This window comes from Lagopus muta, chromosome 19, assembly GCF_023343835.1.
Source record: "Lagopus muta isolate bLagMut1 chromosome 19, bLagMut1 primary, whole genome shotgun sequence".
In the NCBI taxonomy this organism is placed as follows: domain Eukaryota; kingdom Metazoa; phylum Chordata; class Aves; order Galliformes; family Phasianidae; genus Lagopus; species Lagopus muta.
Genome location: NC_064451.1, coordinates 1,291,033 through 1,312,239, shown reverse-complemented (window position 1 = coordinate 1,312,239; position 21,207 = coordinate 1,291,033). Strand labels below are relative to the sequence as shown.

Sequence of the window (21,207 nt, the reverse complement as noted above, 5' to 3'; positions counted from 1 at the left end):
AGTCTGGGACAGCCCAACACCCATGGAATTGCTGCCAGCACCCAGGGGCTCTGCAGCAGTTCTTCGCAGGGAGGAACACGGCAGTTCTTCCACACGCCCAAGATTTCACAGCCAGAACTGAAAGATGACAGACTTTAAGGGATGGAGCTTTGGAAGGAGAGATCTCCTTCCTACCTAACACCAACAACTGCTCACATGGGAATGTAATAAAACAGCTTCAGCACCTCCATACAATTTGCATTTGGATGCACTGGATGTGGTGGTCTAAAAGAAAACATCTCCCTCTGACTTTTTAAGCTGTCCTTGTAAGGCAGCTGCACTGAAAAACAACCAGTGCCATTTATGAGTCAGCACAAAACAAGCTGCATCAGGGGAAGAGAAGTTATTTCACTGTGCTTTGATCCCTTCAGCTCATCATGGGCTGCTAGGATGGAAAAGATGAACCCACTGCCCTTTGCACGGTGCTTGTGCTGCTGCTGTGCCCCTAGTTGAAGCAACAGATGCTGTAAGGAGCCCCACGCCACGGGCACCAAGTGGCACCACAGGCAAAGCACCCCCTTCTCACAGCTAACAGTGCTCTGTCTTCACCAAGGTTTTATCCTGCCAGCTGTGCTGACAGAGCATGAAGATGTTCACTGTGTTTGGTACTGTGCCTCAGCAGCAGCACTCTGCACAGGATGAAATGGCCATGGAGCCAGGCAGCAGCAGAACCACAAGTCCTTCTAGCAAAGATCTCCTTTGTCACCTGAGACTCAGCATGGGGCTAGATGTCTCTTCTATGGGAGCGGATGGGGCAGACAGAAAGCCCAGCAGAAGCACAGCTCTGTACCCACCCATGGCTGCCCTCGGGATGCCAAGCAGATGCAGTCTCACAGCCATACAGATGCCAGCAGACAGAAAGTGTCATTCCCTGCTCTGAGCTGCATAACCCAGCCCAGCTGTGTCCAACCGCTGCCCTCTGCCTCCAGGAGAGCATGCAGACCCCCTGGCCCATGAGGCTCGCAATGACCCTCACATCATGTCCAAGGGACAGTGCTGGTGGTCGGGGGCAAGCCCACAGCAGAGGGACCAACTGCTGCAGTGCTGGTGGTGGCTGGCTGCCCCTGAAGACACAAGGGTACATCAGTGCTGTTTCCACTGCCGTTGCAGTCCATTTCACTCCACTGGTCAAATAAAAAAGTTGGAACTCTGCCTTCCACCAGGTTGAAAAGCTTCCATCCTTTTTGGTCTTCTGCTTCCCGAGGCTTCACTCCTCCTACTGGCAGCACTCCCCAGCAGGAAGCTGTTTGCTGGTGTGTTGCTGTCGAGCAGATTTCCTGTGCACAGCTGTCACAACCCAGAAAAGCACAACGGTAGCTCCAGGGATGGAGGATTCTCTGGACATGTGGCTGAGCCAATGGTCCTGGTGCCCTTCAGTGTGTTTCATCTTCCTTATCATGAGGAATCTCTGCTGAAAACACTGCACTCCACCACAACATCCATCTCGGCACACTACTGTCACTCCTTTATGTGGGTGCCAGGGCACAGAGACACTGAGCCACATGTGACACCAAGTTCTGCACGAGATCTCGAGATCAAGTCCACATGTAGATCTGCAATGCTATTTGCACACCTCATTATACAATCTTCAAGTGCTTTTTGGTGCACAAAGGGCCACTATTCCAAGAGCTTACAGTGTACAAGAAGAGACACAGCTCCACTGCCACAAAGCCATCACACCTACTGACAACCACAGATATTTTGGTCCTAAGTACAACACATCCCTCCCAATGAGGCCTGGCAACCAGCTGAACTGGAGACCTGTGGAAGGATAAGAGGTGCACCTCTCCCACCTCCAAACCCTGACAGAGGGCTGTGGGGAGAAATCCAGACAGCCGCAGCGCTGGGACAGAGCACAGCCCCAGTTCTGAGAGGAGATACTGGTTGGTTGGCTCACACCTCGGCGAGGCACACCTTCCACACTGCTCCCCAGAACCTCACTGAATGCTGGTGTGCCCCACCAGCATCTCTACACAATGCAGCCATCCCTGTGGGGCCACCCAAGGAGGGTTTTAAGGCTTTGCAGCGTACAGCAACTCTGAGGCTCTCTGTGAGCCTCAAAGCCCCCAGCTTTGCTCCACAGGGATTCCAGCCCCCACAGAGGTTCCCCAAGCACAGAGGAGACATGGAAGGAGAAGGCTATGAGCCCAGGGAGCGCAGGGAAGCAAGAGAGGGCTGCACTTCTGTAGAGGATTTGGAAAGCATCCTCTAAGGGAATCCAGGTCCCTGACTTGCCATCCAGGATCATTTACTTTTAACAAGCCAACAAAGGCTGTTTGCTGTCTGAATTACATCTGTTAAAAACCTCAGATAAGACCTTGGTTAAGTCTCCTCTCCATTTTTCAATCTCAGAAATTAGAGACTGAGACTATGATTAAATAAATACCAGTGGGTCACTTAGTTCTTCCGTTCTCCACCCTCTTTCTTCACTTCTGACCCTCCATTTACAGTCCATCCATCGGGCTTTGCAGGGGGCCCACAGCTCAGCTCAAAAGTGGATTGTCCTTCCTGGGCTCCAGGCTCTCTGCAACATCTTCCAACTCATCCAAGATATCGGAGAAATACGGCCTCTTGAATGCTTCCACCTGGAATGAGAAGGGAGAACTGAAGAGGACATCTCAGACAGGTGGGTACAGGGCAGCAGCTCTCCTGGGTCCCCCATGGCTGAGCAGCACTCACCCACTGCCAGAAATGCCCGGACTGTGCACCTGCACACAGAGCTTTCTGGCATCACACACTGAAAGCTGACATCTCCTGACATCAGTGGGGTGTGATAACTGCTCAGCCCAAAGGCAGTCTGAGCAGAACAGGATCAGGGGAAAAGCTAGAGAGGACACGTCTCCTCCCCACCTCTTTTGGGGTGTTCCCACAGCTGGGGTTCATTCCTTTTCCTTTTGAAGGACAGTGAGGTCCAGATCTGTATGCACTCCTTACAAGAGAAAAGCAAGCAACACGGTGGGGGCACCCCTTAGTCCAGGTCACCCCACTGTGCTGCCCTGGGGCTGCCCAGCCCCGGCACAGGAGCTCCAGCCCCCGCTCCAACCTGGGCACAGAGCAGTCCCAGCAACACTTTAGCAGAGCCATCACCAAACATCTTGCCTTAGGGGACGTCTGTCAGAGGTAGAACACCCCCACACAGATCACAGCCACTTGCTGCATCACTTGTGCTCTGACTCGGGGTGAGTTACTCAGGAGAAACAGGCAGGACTCACCCGACAGCAACAGGCAGCAAGGTCCAGCACCCGCCGAGGGCATCCGCTGACCATCCTGCAGAAAGCAGCGACATCCAGGCCATAGTCCTGAGGGAAGGAGAGGGCGCGGGGCAGCAGCCAGCCTGGCAGGAGGGATGGGGCCTCCCCAGGAAAAGGGGGAAAACAGGCTCCTCTCCTGCTCAACGTGTGTCCCACCTACTCCTCACTTACAGAGATGGGCCTTGTCTGGGTTTTACACTCCCCTAAGCTGGAATGCCATTCCTTCACCTCCCAGCCACCAGGATAAAAGGCAGGAGGGAGTATCTGGATGATCTTTTAGGTCCCCTGCCACCTAAGCCTATGCCACCTATGATTCTACATTCATGGACTGAAGCTTTTAGGGTCTCAATCACAGCTGTCTCCCTGATGGCACAAGGGAACCATCAGCTCTGCCAGGAGGGCACAGGTCGTCACTAAAAGAACAGGGAGACGTAGCAACACGTCTCCTTCTCCTTCTCTGGAGATGTTCAAGACCTGCCTGGATGCCGACCTGTGCGACCTACTGTAGGGAACCTGCTTTGGCAGGGGGTTGGACTCGATGATCTCTGGAGGTCCCTTCCAACCCCTACAATTCTGTGATTCTGTGATTCTGTGAACACCTTTCTGCTTGCTCTGTGCTCTCCTGCAGAGCAACGCACCCTCCAGGAAAAGCGCAGCAACAAGCAGCACAAAGCAGAACCAACATGTGGAGGACCATCCAGGCTTCCAACAGCTGCTGAGAGCCACCGGATTCACCAGCTGTTCCCATAGCACCGTGGAGCCTTTACTCTGCATGGAAAGCAGCAATTTGCTCTTTTCTCACTGGATTTTTCACTCTTGTTGTGGAAAACGCTTCCCTATCTCACTTTGCAGGAGGGAAATGTTGTAAATATTGAAATAAAAAGGCCACATTTCTAGAGAAGCCAACTGTCTTCAAATAACCTGTGAATTAGCCTCAATGAATCTGAAAATATACTAGGGCTGATCTGAAAGTACTGCTTCATGTTCTATGATGCTGGCCCACAACACCAGAAACAGACATTGGTGGGATGGCAGCAGAGGCCAAACCTCATCAACATCCCATTGTGTTGGTGCTGTGTGACAGAATGGTGCATGACATGGGAGTGTGTATGGAGCAAACATGTGGAATTGAATTCCTCCGTGCAGAAAAAATGCCAGTGAGTGCCATTCATTGATGCTTGTGAACACTGATGGAGACCAAAGAGGGGATGTGAGCACAGCGAGGGGTGGTGGTGCATTTCAGCAGTGGTGACAGCAGCAGTGGTCACCTCTGCTGGTGTGGGTTTGTACAGCACAGAATGCACCTCTTGCTCATCATTGGCAAAAATGCAGAGCTATTGGTGCTGCTATGTTGAAAAACAGTGTTTTGCAGCTGAGAATTTGCTCCATCAAACACTGTTACTCTGTTCACTGTATGTTTAACTTTCCATGGAAACAAACAGGAGGCATTACTTTCAGATCAACCTACATACTCCTGTGATGATGGTTGTGTTTCATCTGCCACTTCAACGTAGATATTGAAATGCCAATGCCAAATGGAGCATTGGCATTAAGACCTGTAAACAAAAGAGTCACTTCTCATTTTGTTGGTGCAACCAAAGTTTTGATAAGCAGATGATTCCATTTGTGTACTGAAAATTTTGTCATCAGATTTTCCCACAATTAAAACTCTGGAGTGACACCCCAGTATGCACACATATATGCGTGCAAGTCTGAATGGCCCAGAGAGAAGCTGCAGTCCAGAATCATGGAGCAACATGAACAAACAACAAAACAAAACAAAAGGAACAAAAAAGGAACAAAAGGAATGAACCCCAATACTGTTAAATTTGGGAATTATTACCTGAGTTCTGGGAAGTACTTCGGGATCTGCTGGGATCCTGCCCAGGATTTCACAGAGCACAATGCCAAAGGAAAACACATCCACCTGCAAGAAGGGTGGAAGAGGTGGGCTCAGGGCTGCATAGAAGGCAAACTGCAGGAAAGAGGAGCACCAACAGCAGCACGCTCCTCCATTAAGGGGATGCCTGTCATCTCGTGCAGGAGCTCTGCTGATGAGCCAGGAGCTGGCAGTGATGTCGTACCTTCCTGTCGTAGGGCTCTCCCCGCAGCATCTCAGGAGCCATCCAGAAGGCAGAGCCCACCAGGGACAGCTTCCTCTCTGCATATTGCACAGGCAGCTCCACCACTTCTCTGGCCAGCCCAAAGTCTGCCACCAGCGCCTCGCGGCCACGCGGTGTCACTCGGATGAGGCAGTTCTGAAAGGAGACCACAGGGATGTGGCACGGGCTGTGGCAAGGAAGGGGCCAGCTGCTACAGAGCCCTGCACACAGGCTGCAACCTGAGTGTGCAGCTGATCACATCCGGAGCCAGAAGTAGTGGGAAGGAGCCGTTCCTCAGCGCACCTCCATCAGTTCACTGCCCACCCCGTGCTCTCACAGTGCGGTCTGCCTGGCGCCACACAGCCCTCAGCGCTGCCCCATCCTGACACCTCTGCACTGAGATTCCCAAAGGCACTCAATATGGACACGGTGATCCACATCCTTTCATCTGAAAGAGACCTAGAAACGTGCACATCAGCTTTGCTCAGTCAGCCCAAGGCAGGCAAATCACAGCCACGGCCCTCCTCACTGTGCAGAGCTGTACATCCCTAATAATGGCTTCTGAAGGAATTTCTACAAAATCATCTTGAGGTTTCTCAAAAACCCCAGTCACTTTAACCTATTCAGATCCCTAGATTTTACTCCTTGGCACCTGCTCCCAGGGAGCCAGCAGAAACTGCAAACAGAAAATGGCTCCAATTGGAAGGGCCCCCACAGCCCCGAGCCCCAGTTCTGCCATGGGCTGGCTGCCCCCCAGCTCAGATTGCCCAGGGCCCATTCACGGCCTTGGGCACCTCCACAGCTCTGGGCAGTAATGCCGGGACCTCACCGCCCTCTGGGTAAAGGATTTCCCCCACATCTAACCTAAATCTTGCCTCTTTTAGCTTAAAGCCATTCTCCCTCGTCCTATCGCTGTCTGCCTGTGTAAAAAGCCCAGATGGCTCCAGTTCTCACTAACAGCCAGACACCAGGTAAAGGCTTCCATCTCTTCAGCCAGCCTCCCACCAGGTTTCCCAGGTTTCCCCAGAGAAGCACGAACTTCTTCCAGGGCTGCACCTCCGCAGTGAGACTGAAAGGTGAGGTGCAACCTGCCAGCACTCCTTGCCTTCCACCAGTAGGAGCAGAGGACCCACAACCTGAGGTCTCCAGGTCACTGCCCTACACAGCCTCTGCAGGGTCCCCTAACGCAGCTCCCCTCCAGCTGTGTACCTTGGAGTTGAGATCTCGGTGGTAGATGTTCTTGGAGTGCAGGTAGATCATGCCCCTGGTGATGTCAGAAGCTAAGTCCACCTTCTCCTTCCATGACAAAGCAACGTCTTTGCTGGCCAGGAGCTCCTCCAGGCAGCCCCCATTCACATACTGTGAAGAGACAAAAGGCAGCACCTGTGCAGCTGGACACAGGGTCTCCTGGAGCCCCCCACGTGTAGGAACAAAATAAGGCCTCCCAGTGCCAGCCCAGGCTTTCCCAGTCAGCCACAACACTGTGTCAGAGCCACCTCAAAGGTACTGCCAGGCTGCATCCCAATATGCCTACTCTTAAAATCCTGCTCCTCTGCTCCCCCACGCTGGCCTGTCCTGGTCCTCTGGTGGTACTGGGCCACCACGAAACCTTTCATGGCCATTCTGCCTGAACCTCACAGCACCTGTGCCCAGCTCCAGCCACGAGAGGCTGTGGGGCAGAGCAGACCAGAAGCCTCCCCAAGGCAGTCTGCTCATCCAGTCACTCACAGCTCCTTGCCTGCCCAAAGCACAATTAAAGGCAATAAACTTTTACCTCCAGAATGGGGTACAGCTTGTCATCCTTTACGCATATCCCAAGGTACCTAAGCAGAAGGATGCACCAAAACAAAGAAAACATGCCATCAAGGTTCCATTTGATCCCTCCCCATAGAACTGCCACAGAGACACTGAGGCAGCCCCAGCCCCCACCAGTGCCCCTGCCCACGGCCAGACGTCTTGCCTACCTGACGATGTTGGGGTGGGAGAGCTTCTGCAGCAGGCTGATCTCACGCACTATCACCTCCTGGTCCACATCATTCTTGTAGATCTTCACCACCATCACTTTACAAGCAGCAGCAGCCTGGGTCACCTGGAGCCAAGGGTGGAGCAGGACACACGTCAACCTCCAGGTGTCTGCCAGCCCCTCCAAACAGCTGCACCCCTTCCCAGCCAAAGCCCTGGCTCCTGTTTCCCTGCTGCCCAGAGCTTTGGACAGCCACCAGCACAAGTGCAAGGTACTGTCCTTCCCACACCAGTTCCACTTTGTGACACCTGACATGGTGGCTGGGGACAGCCAGCGCCCTCCTGCCTCAGCATACCAGGACACTCAGCCAAAATTTAAGTCACTTTGGCTGGAGCAGGTTCTCAGCCCACGCTGAGTTACAGAAGAGCCGACCTTCTCCCTTCCCCTTACTTCAGTGCCTCATCTGTCCATCTGCCCCTCTCCCTCCTGCTGGATCTCATCACTGCTGCTCACACCACACGTCCCCACTGCCGCCTGAGCCCACGTTTCACTTTCATTTAGAGCTTTGGGTTTTTTTTGTTTATTTTGATAGTGAAATAGCCCAAACACAGCCTGAGATGGCTTCAGAACAGCAGTCTGAGTCCCACAGCATCACCCACTGCTCTCTTTATGGCTGCTTTATGGCTAAGGTGACCAGCAGAGGTGAGGAGAACACAGAGATGCATGTTAAGACCTCACTGAGCTGAAAGGAGAGAAAGGTTCATTACCACCAGGACCACAAAACAAATCATCTTGGAAGTAACACAAGTTGCCTCCTCCTTCCTGATGGAACACAGCCTGGCAGCAGTCTGCAGAGGCCGAAAAGAGAGTAAGGCTCTGACAGCATCCCCTGATGGGACACTGTAACCACACCAACTTGCTGCTCGGGTGTCATCAATTATTAGTCACAACCACACAGCTGTAAGTGCAAAAGATGTAATGGATCACAGCCAAAGTTCAGCCCCCAAGGTCTCACACAATGTGCCTTGCAAAGCCATTTTTCCCTTTTCCAAACTGGAAGCCCAGCCCAAGTCATTGGGAATCAGACTTCAGGTGACACCAGCCTCTTGCAGAGGCCTCTTCCAAGCACACGGCCAGCGTTTGGTTCCTGCCAACTCAGAGTATTCCTCAGCCTGCCCCAAACAGCAGCCACACAGCACACTGTTCCCCAAGCAGAAGGCCATGCAGGACCTCTCGGCCTGAACCCTGTGCACAAGTGAATCTGTGCACAGCCAGTCTGCACACCAGGGACCCCAAGCGCAGGCTGAACCAGAGGACAAGGGCAGCACAAGCAGCACACAGCCCCTCTGTGCCAGCACCACAGGGCCAGGAGCTGGTGACCATAGGAGGGAGCACTTTGGAAAACAGCAGCTGTGGGCAGAAGGCTCTGCAGCCATCCATCCCTGTGGTGCTTCCCAGCAGCCGACCCCAGAGGAACGCCAGTAACCAGAGCATCCAGCTCGAGTTCCCAGCAAATGTCAAGTCACAACAAAGGCCTTGCCTTGTTCCAAGTCCTCCTCCACTGTCTTCTATGCGAGCCACAACATTTCACTCCTGCTTTATTTTTTGACATTTCCTTTTCACCTTCTATTGTGGAAAGTCATTGCATTTTCACTCAGAACCCATATCTCCAGCTGCAGCTTACCCAGCTTGGCTCCACTGGGTCCGCACCACAGCCCAGCAAACAAGCTCAGTGCCAGCAGCCACACGGAGGAGGAGGAGGATGTGGGCAGACCTGGTAGCACTGTACCCTCTGAAACGCTGCCTCAGTTGCCAGGTCTTCCCTTCTTTTTGTTGCTCAAAGAAATGGCTGAGGGTTGCAGGGAAGGAGCTCCCCACCCCCACCCGAAAGCGAGCAGTGGGGCGATGCTACAGCACTCATGGGCTGAGGAGCAGCACCGGAGAGGGGCAAAGCGAGCGGGACACCGGTTCTGTGCTTCCTGAGAGAGGATTAAAGACGCCCTCTGAGTAAAGGATCTCCAGCTCACATCTCACCTCAGTCGCCCCCTTCTAGCTCAAAGCCACACCCCCGTTCTGCCGCTATCACACCGCGCACAGTCGCTCTTCCCCATTTCCGAGTTCAGCCTCACGGTTCCGGTCGGCCCCAGCGCTCTCACCTTGTACACCTTGGAGAAGAAGCCGCTCCCGACCAGCTCGGCGCTGAAGCTTTCCCAGAACTCCAGCCTCCGGACGGCGGTGCGCAGCCTTTGCCAGCGGTCCATACGGCAGCAGGTGTCCGACGACTCGCCGTAGCGCCGCGCCGCCTCGCGGGGCTCCGGTGCCAGCAGCCCCGCCTCGCACATCGCGGGGCGGCAGCCGAAACGCAGCGCGTTCCGCAGGGAGCCGACAGCAGCACGTTGCGCTCCGACCCAGCGCCTGCACCGGGAAACAGAGCTGGACGAAGCCGGAACAACACGGGGAGAGCAGACATGCCGTGCTGCCCGCGGGCGCTATCTCTGTGGTGAGGCGCCCTGCCTCGTGTGGGTTGCGTTCGTACTCCTTCAGATGAGAATGTAAAGATGTCACGTTAATGTACGTTCACTTCTACCTTCTAGGACAGGCAGGATGCATTGCCTTCACGGCCTGACAGTGCAGCCCGAGGAAAACCTGGGGAACGCTGCTCGACCTGACCGGCTCACACTGGGCTACAAGACACCGTGTCAGAACTGCTCCTAACACAGCTCATGTGGCACTGACCAACGCCACATTCCTTACTGCAGGCCTCCAGACAAGCCTTCTGAGGGTGCCAATGCAAAACGTGCCATCTTAAAAGAGTCCTCGCTCAGCAGGTCCCCTCTGTTCAACAGAAGCCCTGAAGAATGATGTATGGGGGAAATGCCCCAGCAACTCCCTGCCTCTCTATGTATCCCAAATTTGTGTCTAACTCTCTCTATTAAATTGTCTCGCTGCTTCACTAATACTTTTCTCGACAGCCCTCTCCCCCCAGGCTCTTTCTGCCTTTGTTAGGACCGTGTTCAGAACCCTCCAAAGCAATGCCACCCCTACTTCCCCAACTGCATCACTTTCTCCCCAGATGCAGGGAAGGCAAATCCAGGAAAAGTGGAAAATGGGCTTCTGACACTGATGTCTAAGCCAGCACTACTTCTGGGTACCTCGCAAGCCACTGGTGCTTAACAGAGCCGTTTGAGCATTTTCCCCTCTCAGCACATGCTCAGACCATAACCAAAGGAGACAACAGTCGGCAGAAGGATGCTCCAAAGCTTCCAGCTGAAGCCAAGGAAGCTCTGCCCTCCCCGAGCTCCTGTCCCAGGTCTTGCACCACAACACTTGCACCAACATCCCCACCCTCCCACAGCCCTGCAACTGAGATGCAGGGAGAGCTGCCAAGGGAGCACGGGGGCAGAAACTCACCCTCCGTGCCTGCAGGGCGCCCGCACAAGCACGCACAGCTCCTCTCCAGTCAACCAGGCTGAGGGGAGCTGCCCCTGCAATGGGAATGGCTTCCTTCCCACTGCCCCCTCTGTTCCCTGCTTTTCCCACGTATCTCCTCCTGCTGTGACCCAGTTCATCAATTGTCCCTTTGTCCACAGAAGAATCCCCACAACGCCCTCGGCACGCTGGGATGCCCTGAATGTTATGCCAGCGAGTGGGAGCCAAGTCTTTATTTTCTTCCCAGAAACGCGTTTGTCCCAGATGAGGGCTGACAAGTAGTAGGCTGGGGAAGAAAATGGCCTTCCAAAATGCGAAGGTTTATGTCATGGCTTCTTTGGAGCCAGGGGAGAGGGGACGTGGAGCACTGAGGTCTTTCTCAAGGACCGCTGGCTGCAGGCAGCAGAGCTGAGAGCATCCCCACAGGGTTTGGAGCACCTGAAGCCGTGTGCTTGGCTGAGTGGGCACTACATGGGCACAGCTGCTTGTATTTTGAAAAGCAAACCTGAGGCACAGCCCTCCTCTGGGATTTCTCCATCTACAGGTGCTGGGACACCCGAGCATCCTAACAGACCCAGGCTGTCCTGCAAGAGTGCAAAACCCCAGGCTGCAAATCCCCCTTCCAGACACGTGGTCAGGGAGGAGCTCCATGCAAAGACAGCGTGCAGAGGATGCTACAGGGTGCTCCCCTCCTCCACAGAGCAATCGTGAAATCACAGAACGGCTCAGTTGGAAAGGACTTAAAAGACATCCGATTCCAACCCCCTGCTGTGGGCTGGGTGCCCCCTACTATCAGGCTGCCCGGAGCCACACGTGTGGCCTTGGGCACCTCCAAGGACCACCAATCCCCAGCTCAGACACATCCACACACACCAAACCAAGTCCCACTTTAAGTGGTTTCCATAAAACCACTCAGGTCCAAACACACTGAGATTTTGGGGCAGTCTGGCCTCCAGCAAGGTTAAGGATTTGGGCGCCATTTCAGTGTTATTTCATGGAGAGTTTGGCAAGTTTCAGCAGAGATTCACCAAACCACCTATGGAGGTCCCTGTGTGGATGACTCCCAGCAGCACTTCCCATGCTCACAAAGTGCCAAACCGCTGTCTGTCTGATGGGAAACCTGCGGGGGGTTCGAAGGAAGAGAAACGTGACAAAAATCAAAGGAAAACACTCCCCAAGACAGACAGCAGCAAAGGCTTTGATTGAGCTCGCTTTGCAAAATGGTGACTGATGAGGAGCACAGATCCCTTTGAAACAGAAATGGTGCAGAAGAAGAAAAAACGCCATAACAGCTCGGCAGTCACAAGGCCAATTCCACATGACTCCCTCTAAAAACACCGAACAGGACCACCACCAAACACCCTGCCCCATCTGGGGAATGTTTAGGGGGTACAAACAGGGCTTTGCACTCTGGAAGTCAGGTGGGGAGTGACTCAATTTTAAAGGTGGAAAGCTGTCAGCAAAGGGCTTGGTGACAAAATCTGCTTCGGAGAGGACCTGAGCCCCGTGCTCCACCTACATCTGCTCCTCAGAGATGGGGGAACAGGACAGGTGAAGCAGACAGCTCACATGGTCCCACCTCACCAACTGCTTCATCTCCTCTGCTGGGGGGTGATGGAAGAAGGGCCCCACGGGGCCAACGCAGCTGCTGGCTGCACTGGGGACAGGGGCAGATGGAAAGGACTGCAGAACCCTGCTCTTCTGAGGCTGTTCCTGGGAAAATTCTGACCGTGATAAGCCAAGTTAAAGCTTTCAAGGTCTTTGAAACCTGTGGGTGGGCAGATATTGTTTATCACTATGACTGTTCTCCTCCAGGAGATCATTTATTCATTACTCATTTGTTCCTCACAGCACTGCACTCCCCAGTGCCTGACAAAGGGCTCTCTGCTGACATTAGCCCAAAGCCCTGTTTGCATCAGGATGGGCAGGAAGGAAAGACAGCTTTGCATGACACATCACTGTCCTGTTTCTGTAGGAAAGCCACACAGTAGCACTGTACAGCTGAGATGGATGTGGAAAGCAGGGTGCTGGTGCCTGCAGGGCCACTCTAGAACCAGGTATGTTTGCATCAGGGCAAAAGCATCTGCCAGACCTCATCTTTGACTCCAGATGGCCTTTCAGCCCCACATCAACCTAGAAATTATGATTTCCCATTGCCTTCAGGATGCAGCAATGCAGGGTGCAACATGCTACATCCTCCAGTGACAGGACAAGAGGCGATGGCTTCAAATTGTGCCAGTGTGGTTCACATCAGATACTAGGAAACATTTATTCTCCAGAATAGTGGTCAGGCACTGGCACAGGCTGCCCAGGGAGCGGTGGAGTCACCATTCCTGGAGGTGTTCCAGGACTGAGGAGATGTGGCATTTGGGAACATGGTTAGTGGGCAGGATTGGTGGCAGTGGGTTGGACTGGGTGATCTTAGAAGTCTTTGCCAACCTTAATGATCTATGCCTTTGCTTTCAAGAGCCTACAGCATCAAGCAATCCATTGGATCTGGTCAAAACCAAAGGATATCAAGCAGCCTTGTCACGTGCCCCACTGACCCCAATGCCCTTCCCTGCTCAGCAATGATCAAGCTCTGCAAAACCTAAAGCAAAAACAACGCACCTGTTCTGTGAAGATCATTCACCCTGTTCCCTTCCCAGACCGCTTCTCCTCTCCACATTTGCAGCTGTTAAAGGAAAGAAAAAAAAAAAAAAAGGCCAAAGGTCTACAGGGAGGAGGCAGAAAGCTGTGTCTGCCCACACGGAGCCCAGCAGCAGCAGGCACACAGCACAGCAGGCGACTGAATGTTAAAACCCATTTCAGCACTGCCAGGGGAACTGGACTCACATTTCCTGACCCTGCCTCCAGTACAGGATGCATGTGCCACCCTGAGGCAGCAGCTCCAGTGCAAGGGATAAGCCTGATCCACCGTGAGAGGAAGGGCAAAGCTCCCCCGGGGTGAAGCACGCCAAAATGCATCTGCTCCCTGCCCCTGCACTTCATCTGCCTCTAATTAGGGTCCTTAAATGTGCCAAACTTGTTCCCCCCAGCATATTTTCCACTCTCCAGACCACAAAAGACCTCGGTAAAAATCCAGCAGATAAAGCTGAGGTCCAGTTAAACATCACAAACGTTATTTTTCCAAGCAGCAGCATTAAGGAAGGCAGGTACCCCTGCTAGGGAACTCAATCACTCTTGACCCGACTGAACCAGTTTATCCATCCATAAACAAGTAGTATTTGCTCTACAACATATGAACACATGTTTTGAGACAAGAAAGCTGCTTTCCCAGGCTCTGCATGCAGCAGCAGAGGCAGCAAACACCAGGAGCACTGACCGATCACAGAGGACCAAGGAAACTCAACGAGAGAACAGACTTGTACCTGAGATGCCCATTTTTGTAGCAGCATAGTGAAGTAGACTGAATCCTCAGGCAATGCCGGCTCTGCACAGATGTGCGCTCCAGCCTTTCTAGCCCTTGATTGCAAAGACCTTACTCTTGCTAAGAGATGGGAAAACGGAAGGCAAATCGTCCCATGCAGTCTCCCAGCACACAGACTCTTTCCAAACTCACCCACTCATCACAGCAGAGCGACACAAGTCGGAGCTGCCGGTGTGGTCGGCACCACGGGGCAGTGCCGGCAGTGCCATGGCTCGCTCGGTGCCCCGAAGTCTCCATCCGCCACCCGCGGCCCTCCGAGCCACCATCGGACGGGGCAGGAGCCACAGAGCTGCTGCCCCAGAAAACCCGAACCGCACGGCCTTCCTCTGTACCAGCTTTCTTCCCCCAGCCTTCCAAGCTGCCCACGGCCTGCCTTTAAATTAAAACCCCATGCACTATCAGAGACGTCGCTCTGCACGGAGGGGCTGCAGACGGGGAACGGCAGCCCAGCCCAGCTCCGCCGGGGCCACGCACAAAGCGGGCTCTCGAGCCCAGCATCAGCTCTGCCCCCTCCCGACGCCGCCAGCCGGCAAGGCGTCACTAACCGGCGGCCGCCCGCAGCCGTGTGACGGCCGGCACTCACCCGCTCGCCCCGCAGCTCCTCCGCACCCGCTCCCTCGGGCCGAGCAGCCCGCGGCCCCGCCCCGCCCCGCCCCGCGCACAGCCGGCTGCGGCTCCTCCCTCCGTGCCCCCCGGAGCTGGAGGCCGTTCCCCCCGCACCGCACCGGGGCTGCGGGTCATCCTGGGGCGAGGTGCGGAAACGCTGACGGACTCACGAGGACGCCGTTGTCGGACCCCACCGGTACTCGGAGACTGACCGGGACGACCCAGCACTTGCGCGAAGCCAGAGCCCGGGGAACCCCAACCTGAGGAGAGCGCTTTCTCTTCCTGTCTCTGGCAGCAGCTCACATCCCCTCCGCCGGCTCTGCCTCCCGTCCCAGCCCCGGCCCGGCCCCCCAAGGATCCATCTCTCCACGGACCCGCAGGGCATCAGCAGGGCAGCCCCCCTCCTTGCGCAGTGGGCGCTGCAAACCCCGCGGCCGGAGCACCCAGCAGCCGTTGGGGTTTTCCGCCGAGGGCAGACTGACCGAATCTGGGTCACACGCCAGATGGAGGCAGCTGGGACAGGGGACACAGCTGTGGCAATGGGGGCAGGTAGTGGCACGTGGACACGTGCAAAGGAACATCTCACCACTGCCAATGTCAAGGGAGCACTGTCCAGCTCTCCCCAGAGCCCAGCCACATCTTGCAGCCCCTTCTATCCCTATAAAATGATCCTTAACAAGGGGAACAACAGAAGTCCCCTTCCTGCAGGATGCTGAGCAGCTGTCCAGGGGTCACATAGCCATGTGATTCTGCAGAACACACCACCAAAAACTGCTGCTGAGCAAAGGACGGCATTTACACGTAACTGGTAATTAAGACTCTTGAAGGCTTCTAGATATCTGATCTGAAGAGGGTTTAAAGCCTATTTACTGCTGTCTTGCAAACACGGTTGCTAAGCAGCAGCTATAAGTAACGTCTCCAGCAGCATACCTCTGCTGCAGCACCAAGCAGAGGGCAGCCAGCTCTGCCATCACACAGGAGAGTCAGAGGCAGCAGCAAAAGCAGAGCTGCCCAGTGTGACCATGCTTAGCCAAACCACACTACAGCTTCAGGCTACACTGTTCCTACCAATCAGGGACATTTGGGGTACATCATCCTTGCAGCCAGCAGCAGAAATGCAAGGGATGCAAAGAGTAACAAGAAGGGATTCTGTAGGTACATTAGTCAAAAAATTAAAGGCAAAGAGAGTGCATCCCTTCTGATAAAGAAGAAAGGGAAAATGGCCAGTGAGCAAAATGAGCAAAATGAGCAGTGTTCCCCAGGGGGTCCGTCTTGGGACCAGAACTCTTGAACATCTTGATCAGTGACTTAGATGATGGGATTGAGTGCACCCTCAGCAAGTCTGCAGACAGCACCAAGGTGAGTGGTACAACTGATACAACAGCAGAAAGGGATGCCATCCAGAGGGACCTGGGCAGGCACGAAAGGTTGGCACATGTAAACCTAATGAGGATCAACAAGGCCAAGTGTGAGGTGCTGCATTGGGTTGGGGCAATGCCAGGCATTTATACAAACTGGGGGAAGATCCTGAGAGCAGCCGTGCAGAGAAGGACGTGGGGGTCCTGGTGGGCACAGAGCTGCACACGAGCAGCAGTGTGCGCCCACAGCCCGGGAGGCCAGCAGCACCCTGGGCTGCACCAACAGAGGGCTGGCAGCGGGCAGGGAGGGGATTGTCCCCCTCTGCTCTGCCCTCGTGAGGCCCCATCTGCAGTACTGCGTCCAGGCCTGGGGCCCCCGGCGCAGGAAAGACGTGGGGCTGCTGGAGCGGGTCCAGAGGAGGCCACGAGGACACTCAGAGGGCTGCAGCACCTCTGCTGCAAAGACAGGCTGAGGAGCTGGGGGTGCTCAGCCTGGAGGAGAGCAGGCTGCGGGGAGACCTTCCAGAAGTTGAAGGGAGCTTATAAGCAGAGGGGAAACCAGTTTGTAACATGTGCAGCTGGTGACAGGACAAGGGGGAATGGCTTTAAATGAAAAGAGGGGAAATTTAGGTTAGATGTTAGAAATTCTTTATCCAGAAAGTGGTGAGGTACCAAAACAGGTTGCCCAAAGACGTTGTGGGTGTCCCAACTCTGGAGGTACCCAAGGCCGTGGATGGGGCCCTGGGCAGCCTGAGCTTGGGAGGGCAGCCAGCCCACGGCAGGGATGGGGATGGATGATCTTTAAGGTCCCTTCCAATCTGAGCCATTTTATGATCTTATAATACTTTGGAGGTAAATCCCAGGCACATCCCTTCCCATTGCACTACAGGCTCCAGGTACTACAGGTACTACAGGCTACAGGCCTGCCTTGCTGCCCAGCCAGCACCGTGCTCTCACCATCTCACCTCCTACCTGCTCCTTCCAGACTGCCCATCAAGAGCAAATTACTCAGTGCTGGGGTAAAAGGAAAACTCCAGCTCTTTCTCCCTCTTTTGCTTTCCTGAGCACACAAACATGCCTTCACGGGCTGCATATTATTTTTATGCAGCAGCTCATGGCCACCTACACTTTGCTGTCCTTCCTCAAATTCACCCGTGAGCATGCACCACTTTCCCTGCCCTGTGCAAAATGCAGCACTGAGAGCAGCCCTGTCAGCAGCTGTCAGCTTGTACAGCTTGCAGGGAAGCTGTGAATTATCCAGTGATTGTTGGCAGGTGTCAGATTAGAGAGGCAGTGCTCAAGTCCAGTCCAGCTGAACAAGCAGCCGGATCGCTATGTGGCTCCAACGTCTGCATCGCGAAAGCAGATGAGCACTGCACAGGCTGGAAATGACACTTCCATGAGTACAAAGTGCCAGCAGCAAACCTCACAGCACTTCTTGATGCCCAAGAAGAACCTGCACTGCCAAACAGAAAGACACAAGACCCAAATGAATTGCCACTTACGTTTCCACTAGCAAGAATCTCCTTCCCTTGTCCAGGTGCTTTCATCGTCTAGCAGAGCTTTAAGTAATGCATCATCTCTCCGAGGCTCCATAGTATGCCCACAGCTCCTCGTGCCCACCAGCCATGGCACAGCAGGGGTTCCAGCATGTCCGTGGCAGCATTCAGGCAGCAGCTCTGCTTGAATTCCACCCCCACTGTCAATCGCTTTAGGATTATCAGGAATCCTGGAACATTTCCAAGGCTGCTCTATTCTGTGTGCATGCTGCCACTGATGTGATTAAACAAAGGTCAAAGGGTGTCCTGGAGGAGCTGAGAAGCCAGTTAAGCCTCAGCTGGTCTTTGATCTGACAGCCACCAAATGGTTGTGGGGCCTTCCACACCAGCTGGCAGCCCCCAAGAAACTGCAAGGTGAGAGCTGCCTGTAGTCAGCACTGGAGATCTCTGCAGGTGCATGCCACATATGGCAGAACCATATGTGTGACAACAGAGACGAGATTTGGTCCCAGAGCAACAGCCTTAAAAGGAGCCTACAGAAGGTGCAAACTGCCCTGATGGAAAAGGTCCAGTAATAGAAAATCCCTCTGGTGAGGTCTGACTTGAGGGCCCAGGTGTGTCTCATTGCATGGAAGAGCCACTGTGACCAGGGTAAGAACTCCTGGGAGACCCAGGCAAGTCTGTACACCAGGGCAACAGGGAGAGGGACTGGAGACGTCTAAGCACATGCAATTTTGAGCCCAAACTCGAGGGAAGGCCATACCCTACAGAGCACAGCCCTGCATCACTCCGTAGGTTGATGCTGTGCAAGATATTTGTTCTCTCTATGTACCTTGGGAGATACCTTCTAGAAATAAGACCCATGCAGTCATGCTGCCACTGGATTGAACCACCATGGATAACTCTTAGCTCATCTGCCACTTCAGCCACATCTGACAGAATGGCTAAGACCTTAGAAGTGCTTAGTTTTCTGAAAACAGGCAGCAGATAGGGAAGTGAGACCATGCCTGTGTTCTCCATGCAGGACATGCTTCAGCATGAATTCACCCCGTCACAGGCATTAAAAACCCTCACCCCAGAGCAATTGCTTTCAGATCCAGCAGTCAGAAAGGCTCTGTCAGGAGCTTGCATTTTCCTAGACAGTAAAACAGCACTGCAGAGTACCCAACTGGAATAAACCTTCAGACAAAGTCCAGAGACAGCACAGCAACTGCCCACATCTGCCAAGACATCTACTGCAGCTCTTTCTGGGTAACATGGAACAACCAGGAGACTGTTGGCAGCTGAGCAGAACACCAGGGAGCTGGGTGCTGCCAGAAGAGGAAGTTTATAGCCTGAGAAATGGTGTGCAGGAATTCTTCTCCCAGAGGAGAAAAATCACAAGGCAAGCATCACTCTGCAGGACACTATGACTTACTTTGGTGCTTTTAAAAAGCCTGAGGTTCCTGCTGAGCTCCTCTCCTGCCCCAAGGCATGCACCCACCTGCCCACTGCATACCAGGTCACAAACACCTGTGGCTGCCTCCAGGACCTCGTCCTTGGCCTTGTCTGAGAGCTGCTAACATCACTGCCTGTTCACTGTAGGTCTAAACCCTTACACAGGGACAGACTGCACCCTCCTGTGAAACACAAGAAATGAGCGGTGCCAGTTGTTGGCATACAGCCCCACTTCTGGCTGGGCTTAGGAGCATTGCTTGCAGAATGGATTTGGAGCAATGGATGCCTGCCAGTGCAGCACAGACTGCCCTGCTTAATAAAAGGCAACAGCACTTTCATCAGGACGCACAGCTCCCAGGTTCTCCTTCCTGACTGCAGTGTGAGGCTGTGGATCCTGGCAGCAGTGTCTAATCAGCACCTGCCCACATGCAGTGCTGGTAAACACAACAGAGGTGGCTGCTGGAGGCAGCCTTATGCATATGAGGGAAGCTCCAGGACCCTGCAGCTGTTCCCTCCCAGGCTGCACGAGCACTGTGGCAGCTCAGATCACTGCTGCTCAGCCAGCAGCCTTGTCAAGGTCACTGTGCTACCAAGCCTGACCTCCCAGAGCATCTTATCAGGAGGTCAATGCTGTAACATCACTTTGCCCAATCCACGTATGTTCCACTCTGGACAGGAATTGACATTCACACTTCGTTATCCAGCTGGCACAAACTGCACACTGCCTTCTGCACCTGGGCTCACCTCAGCATCACACAGTTCCCAGTTCACTGCACTTCTTGGAGACCTGGTTTTCCTGTACTTACAGCACTGCAGTGTTGAACTCTGGCTCAGAGCTGCAGCTAGCACAACCCCAAAAGCATCCGCTCAGAGCTTAAAGACAGAAGACCACTACCAGGCCTAGAACTGATTAGGTTGGCTGCAAGAAAAATGACATAAAAGGGCCTGCAGAATCAGGAAAGGTGCATTAACAAAGCCCTTGCTCTCTGCCAGAGCATTAGACCCCACTGGCTGCATATGGCCTTGCTGCAATTACAGGGCCAGCTTCCCACCTCTGCAGTACATGAGACAATGAACATTTTGAATCCCTGACCTCTTCCTCTAATGTTTTCTTCACTTATTCCACAAGCTGAAATATAGAACCCTTTTCCAAAATACAGACCATGTTTTTTGCTCCACACAATGCAGTGGGGGAAAGGATGGTGCCCAAATGCACCATATCCTCATTCCAAGAAAGACTGCTCCAGGCTAGCAGCGATGCTGTTCCCTGCTGCCAACAGCAAATGGTCACAAACTCACAGAGTAGGTGAGACCAGTCTGGTCCAAACCCTCTGCTCAAGCAGGGCCACCCAGAGCCACTTGCCCAGGACCTTGTTCAGATAGGCTTTGAATACACCCAAGGATGGAAGATGGTCCACAATCTCTCTTGGCAAGCTGTGCCAGTGCTCTGGCACCCAAACAGTACAGAAGTGCTTTCTGATGTTCAGATGGAACCTCCTGTGTTCCAGTCTTAGCCCATTGCATCTTGTTTGTCACTGAGCACCAGGGAAGAGCCCAGCTGCATCCTCTGTGCACCCCATCGTCCTGATTTTGGCTGGGATGGAGTTAATTTCCTTCACAGAGGCTCACATGACACTGTGTTTTGGATTTTTCATGAAAACAGCATGACAACACTGACGTTGTTCTTGTTGCAGAGCAGTGCTTACTCAGAGCCAAGGACTTCTCTGTGTCTTGTGCTGCCCTGCCTGCAAGGAGCTGGGGGTGTGCATGGAGCTGGAAGGGGGCACAGCTGACACGGACTGACTGGGGGACAGTCTGTGTCACCTGACATTGTGTTCAGCAATAAAACTGGGAGTGGAGAGGAAGAAGGAGAAGGAGGAGTACATTGGGAAGGATGGCATTGTCTTCCCAAAAAAACGTTACATACGATGAGCCCTGCTTTCCTGGAAGTGGTTGAACATCTGCCTGCAGGTGGGAAGAAGCAAATGAACTCTTGGTTTTGCCTTTGCTCGCATGCAACAACTTTTGCTTTACCTAGTAAGCTGTCTTCACCTCAAACCATGGTTTCTCACACTTGTACTGTTGATTCTCTA

General features: G+C 53.7%; 1 protein-coding gene across 4 annotated transcripts; it reads right to left on the bottom strand.

The window, feature by feature from the left end:
- Positions 1–1,954: 1,954 nt before the first annotated feature.
- LOC125702410 (dual specificity testis-specific protein kinase 1-like) lies at positions 1,955–17,706 on the bottom strand. Of its 4 annotated transcripts, none has more exons than XM_048965602.1 (10): positions 14,798–14,846; positions 13,395–13,458; positions 9,512–9,770; positions 7,357–7,481; positions 7,167–7,215; positions 6,602–6,751; positions 5,375–5,548; positions 5,134–5,217; positions 3,252–3,338; positions 1,955–2,624 (listed from the first exon to the last, which is right to left on the bottom strand). In XM_048965602.1, exons 3-10 carry the CDS (start codon positions 9,695–9,697, stop codon positions 2,523–2,525), a joined length of 957 nt encoding a protein of 318 aa, XP_048821559.1. In that variant the 5' UTR covers positions 9,698–9,770; positions 13,395–13,458; positions 14,798–14,846; the 3' UTR covers positions 1,955–2,522. The 4 variants fall into 4 exon arrangements, with proteins under 4 accessions (XP_048821559.1, XP_048821561.1, XP_048821562.1 ...); XM_048965604.1 differs by lacking the exon at positions 14,798–14,846 and adding an exon at positions 14,347–14,767; XM_048965605.1 differs by lacking the exons at positions 13,395–13,458; positions 14,798–14,846 and adding an exon at positions 17,684–17,706.
- Positions 17,707–21,207: the final 3,501 nt, after the last annotated feature.

Coding starts and splice junctions, on each gene's coding strand:
- LOC125702410 (XM_048965605.1), bottom strand. CDS start 9,697: ATGTGCGAGGCGGGGCTGCTGGCACCGGAGCCCCGCGAGGCGGCGCGG. Junction 6,752..7,166: donor AGCTGTACCCCATTCTGGAG/GTAAAAGTTTAT, acceptor GTCTCTTCACAG/TATGTGAATGGGGGCTGCCT. Junction 5,218..5,374: donor GAGAGCCCTACGACAGGAAG/GTACGACATCAC, acceptor CCCTTCTTGCAG/GTGGATGTGTTTTCCTTTGG.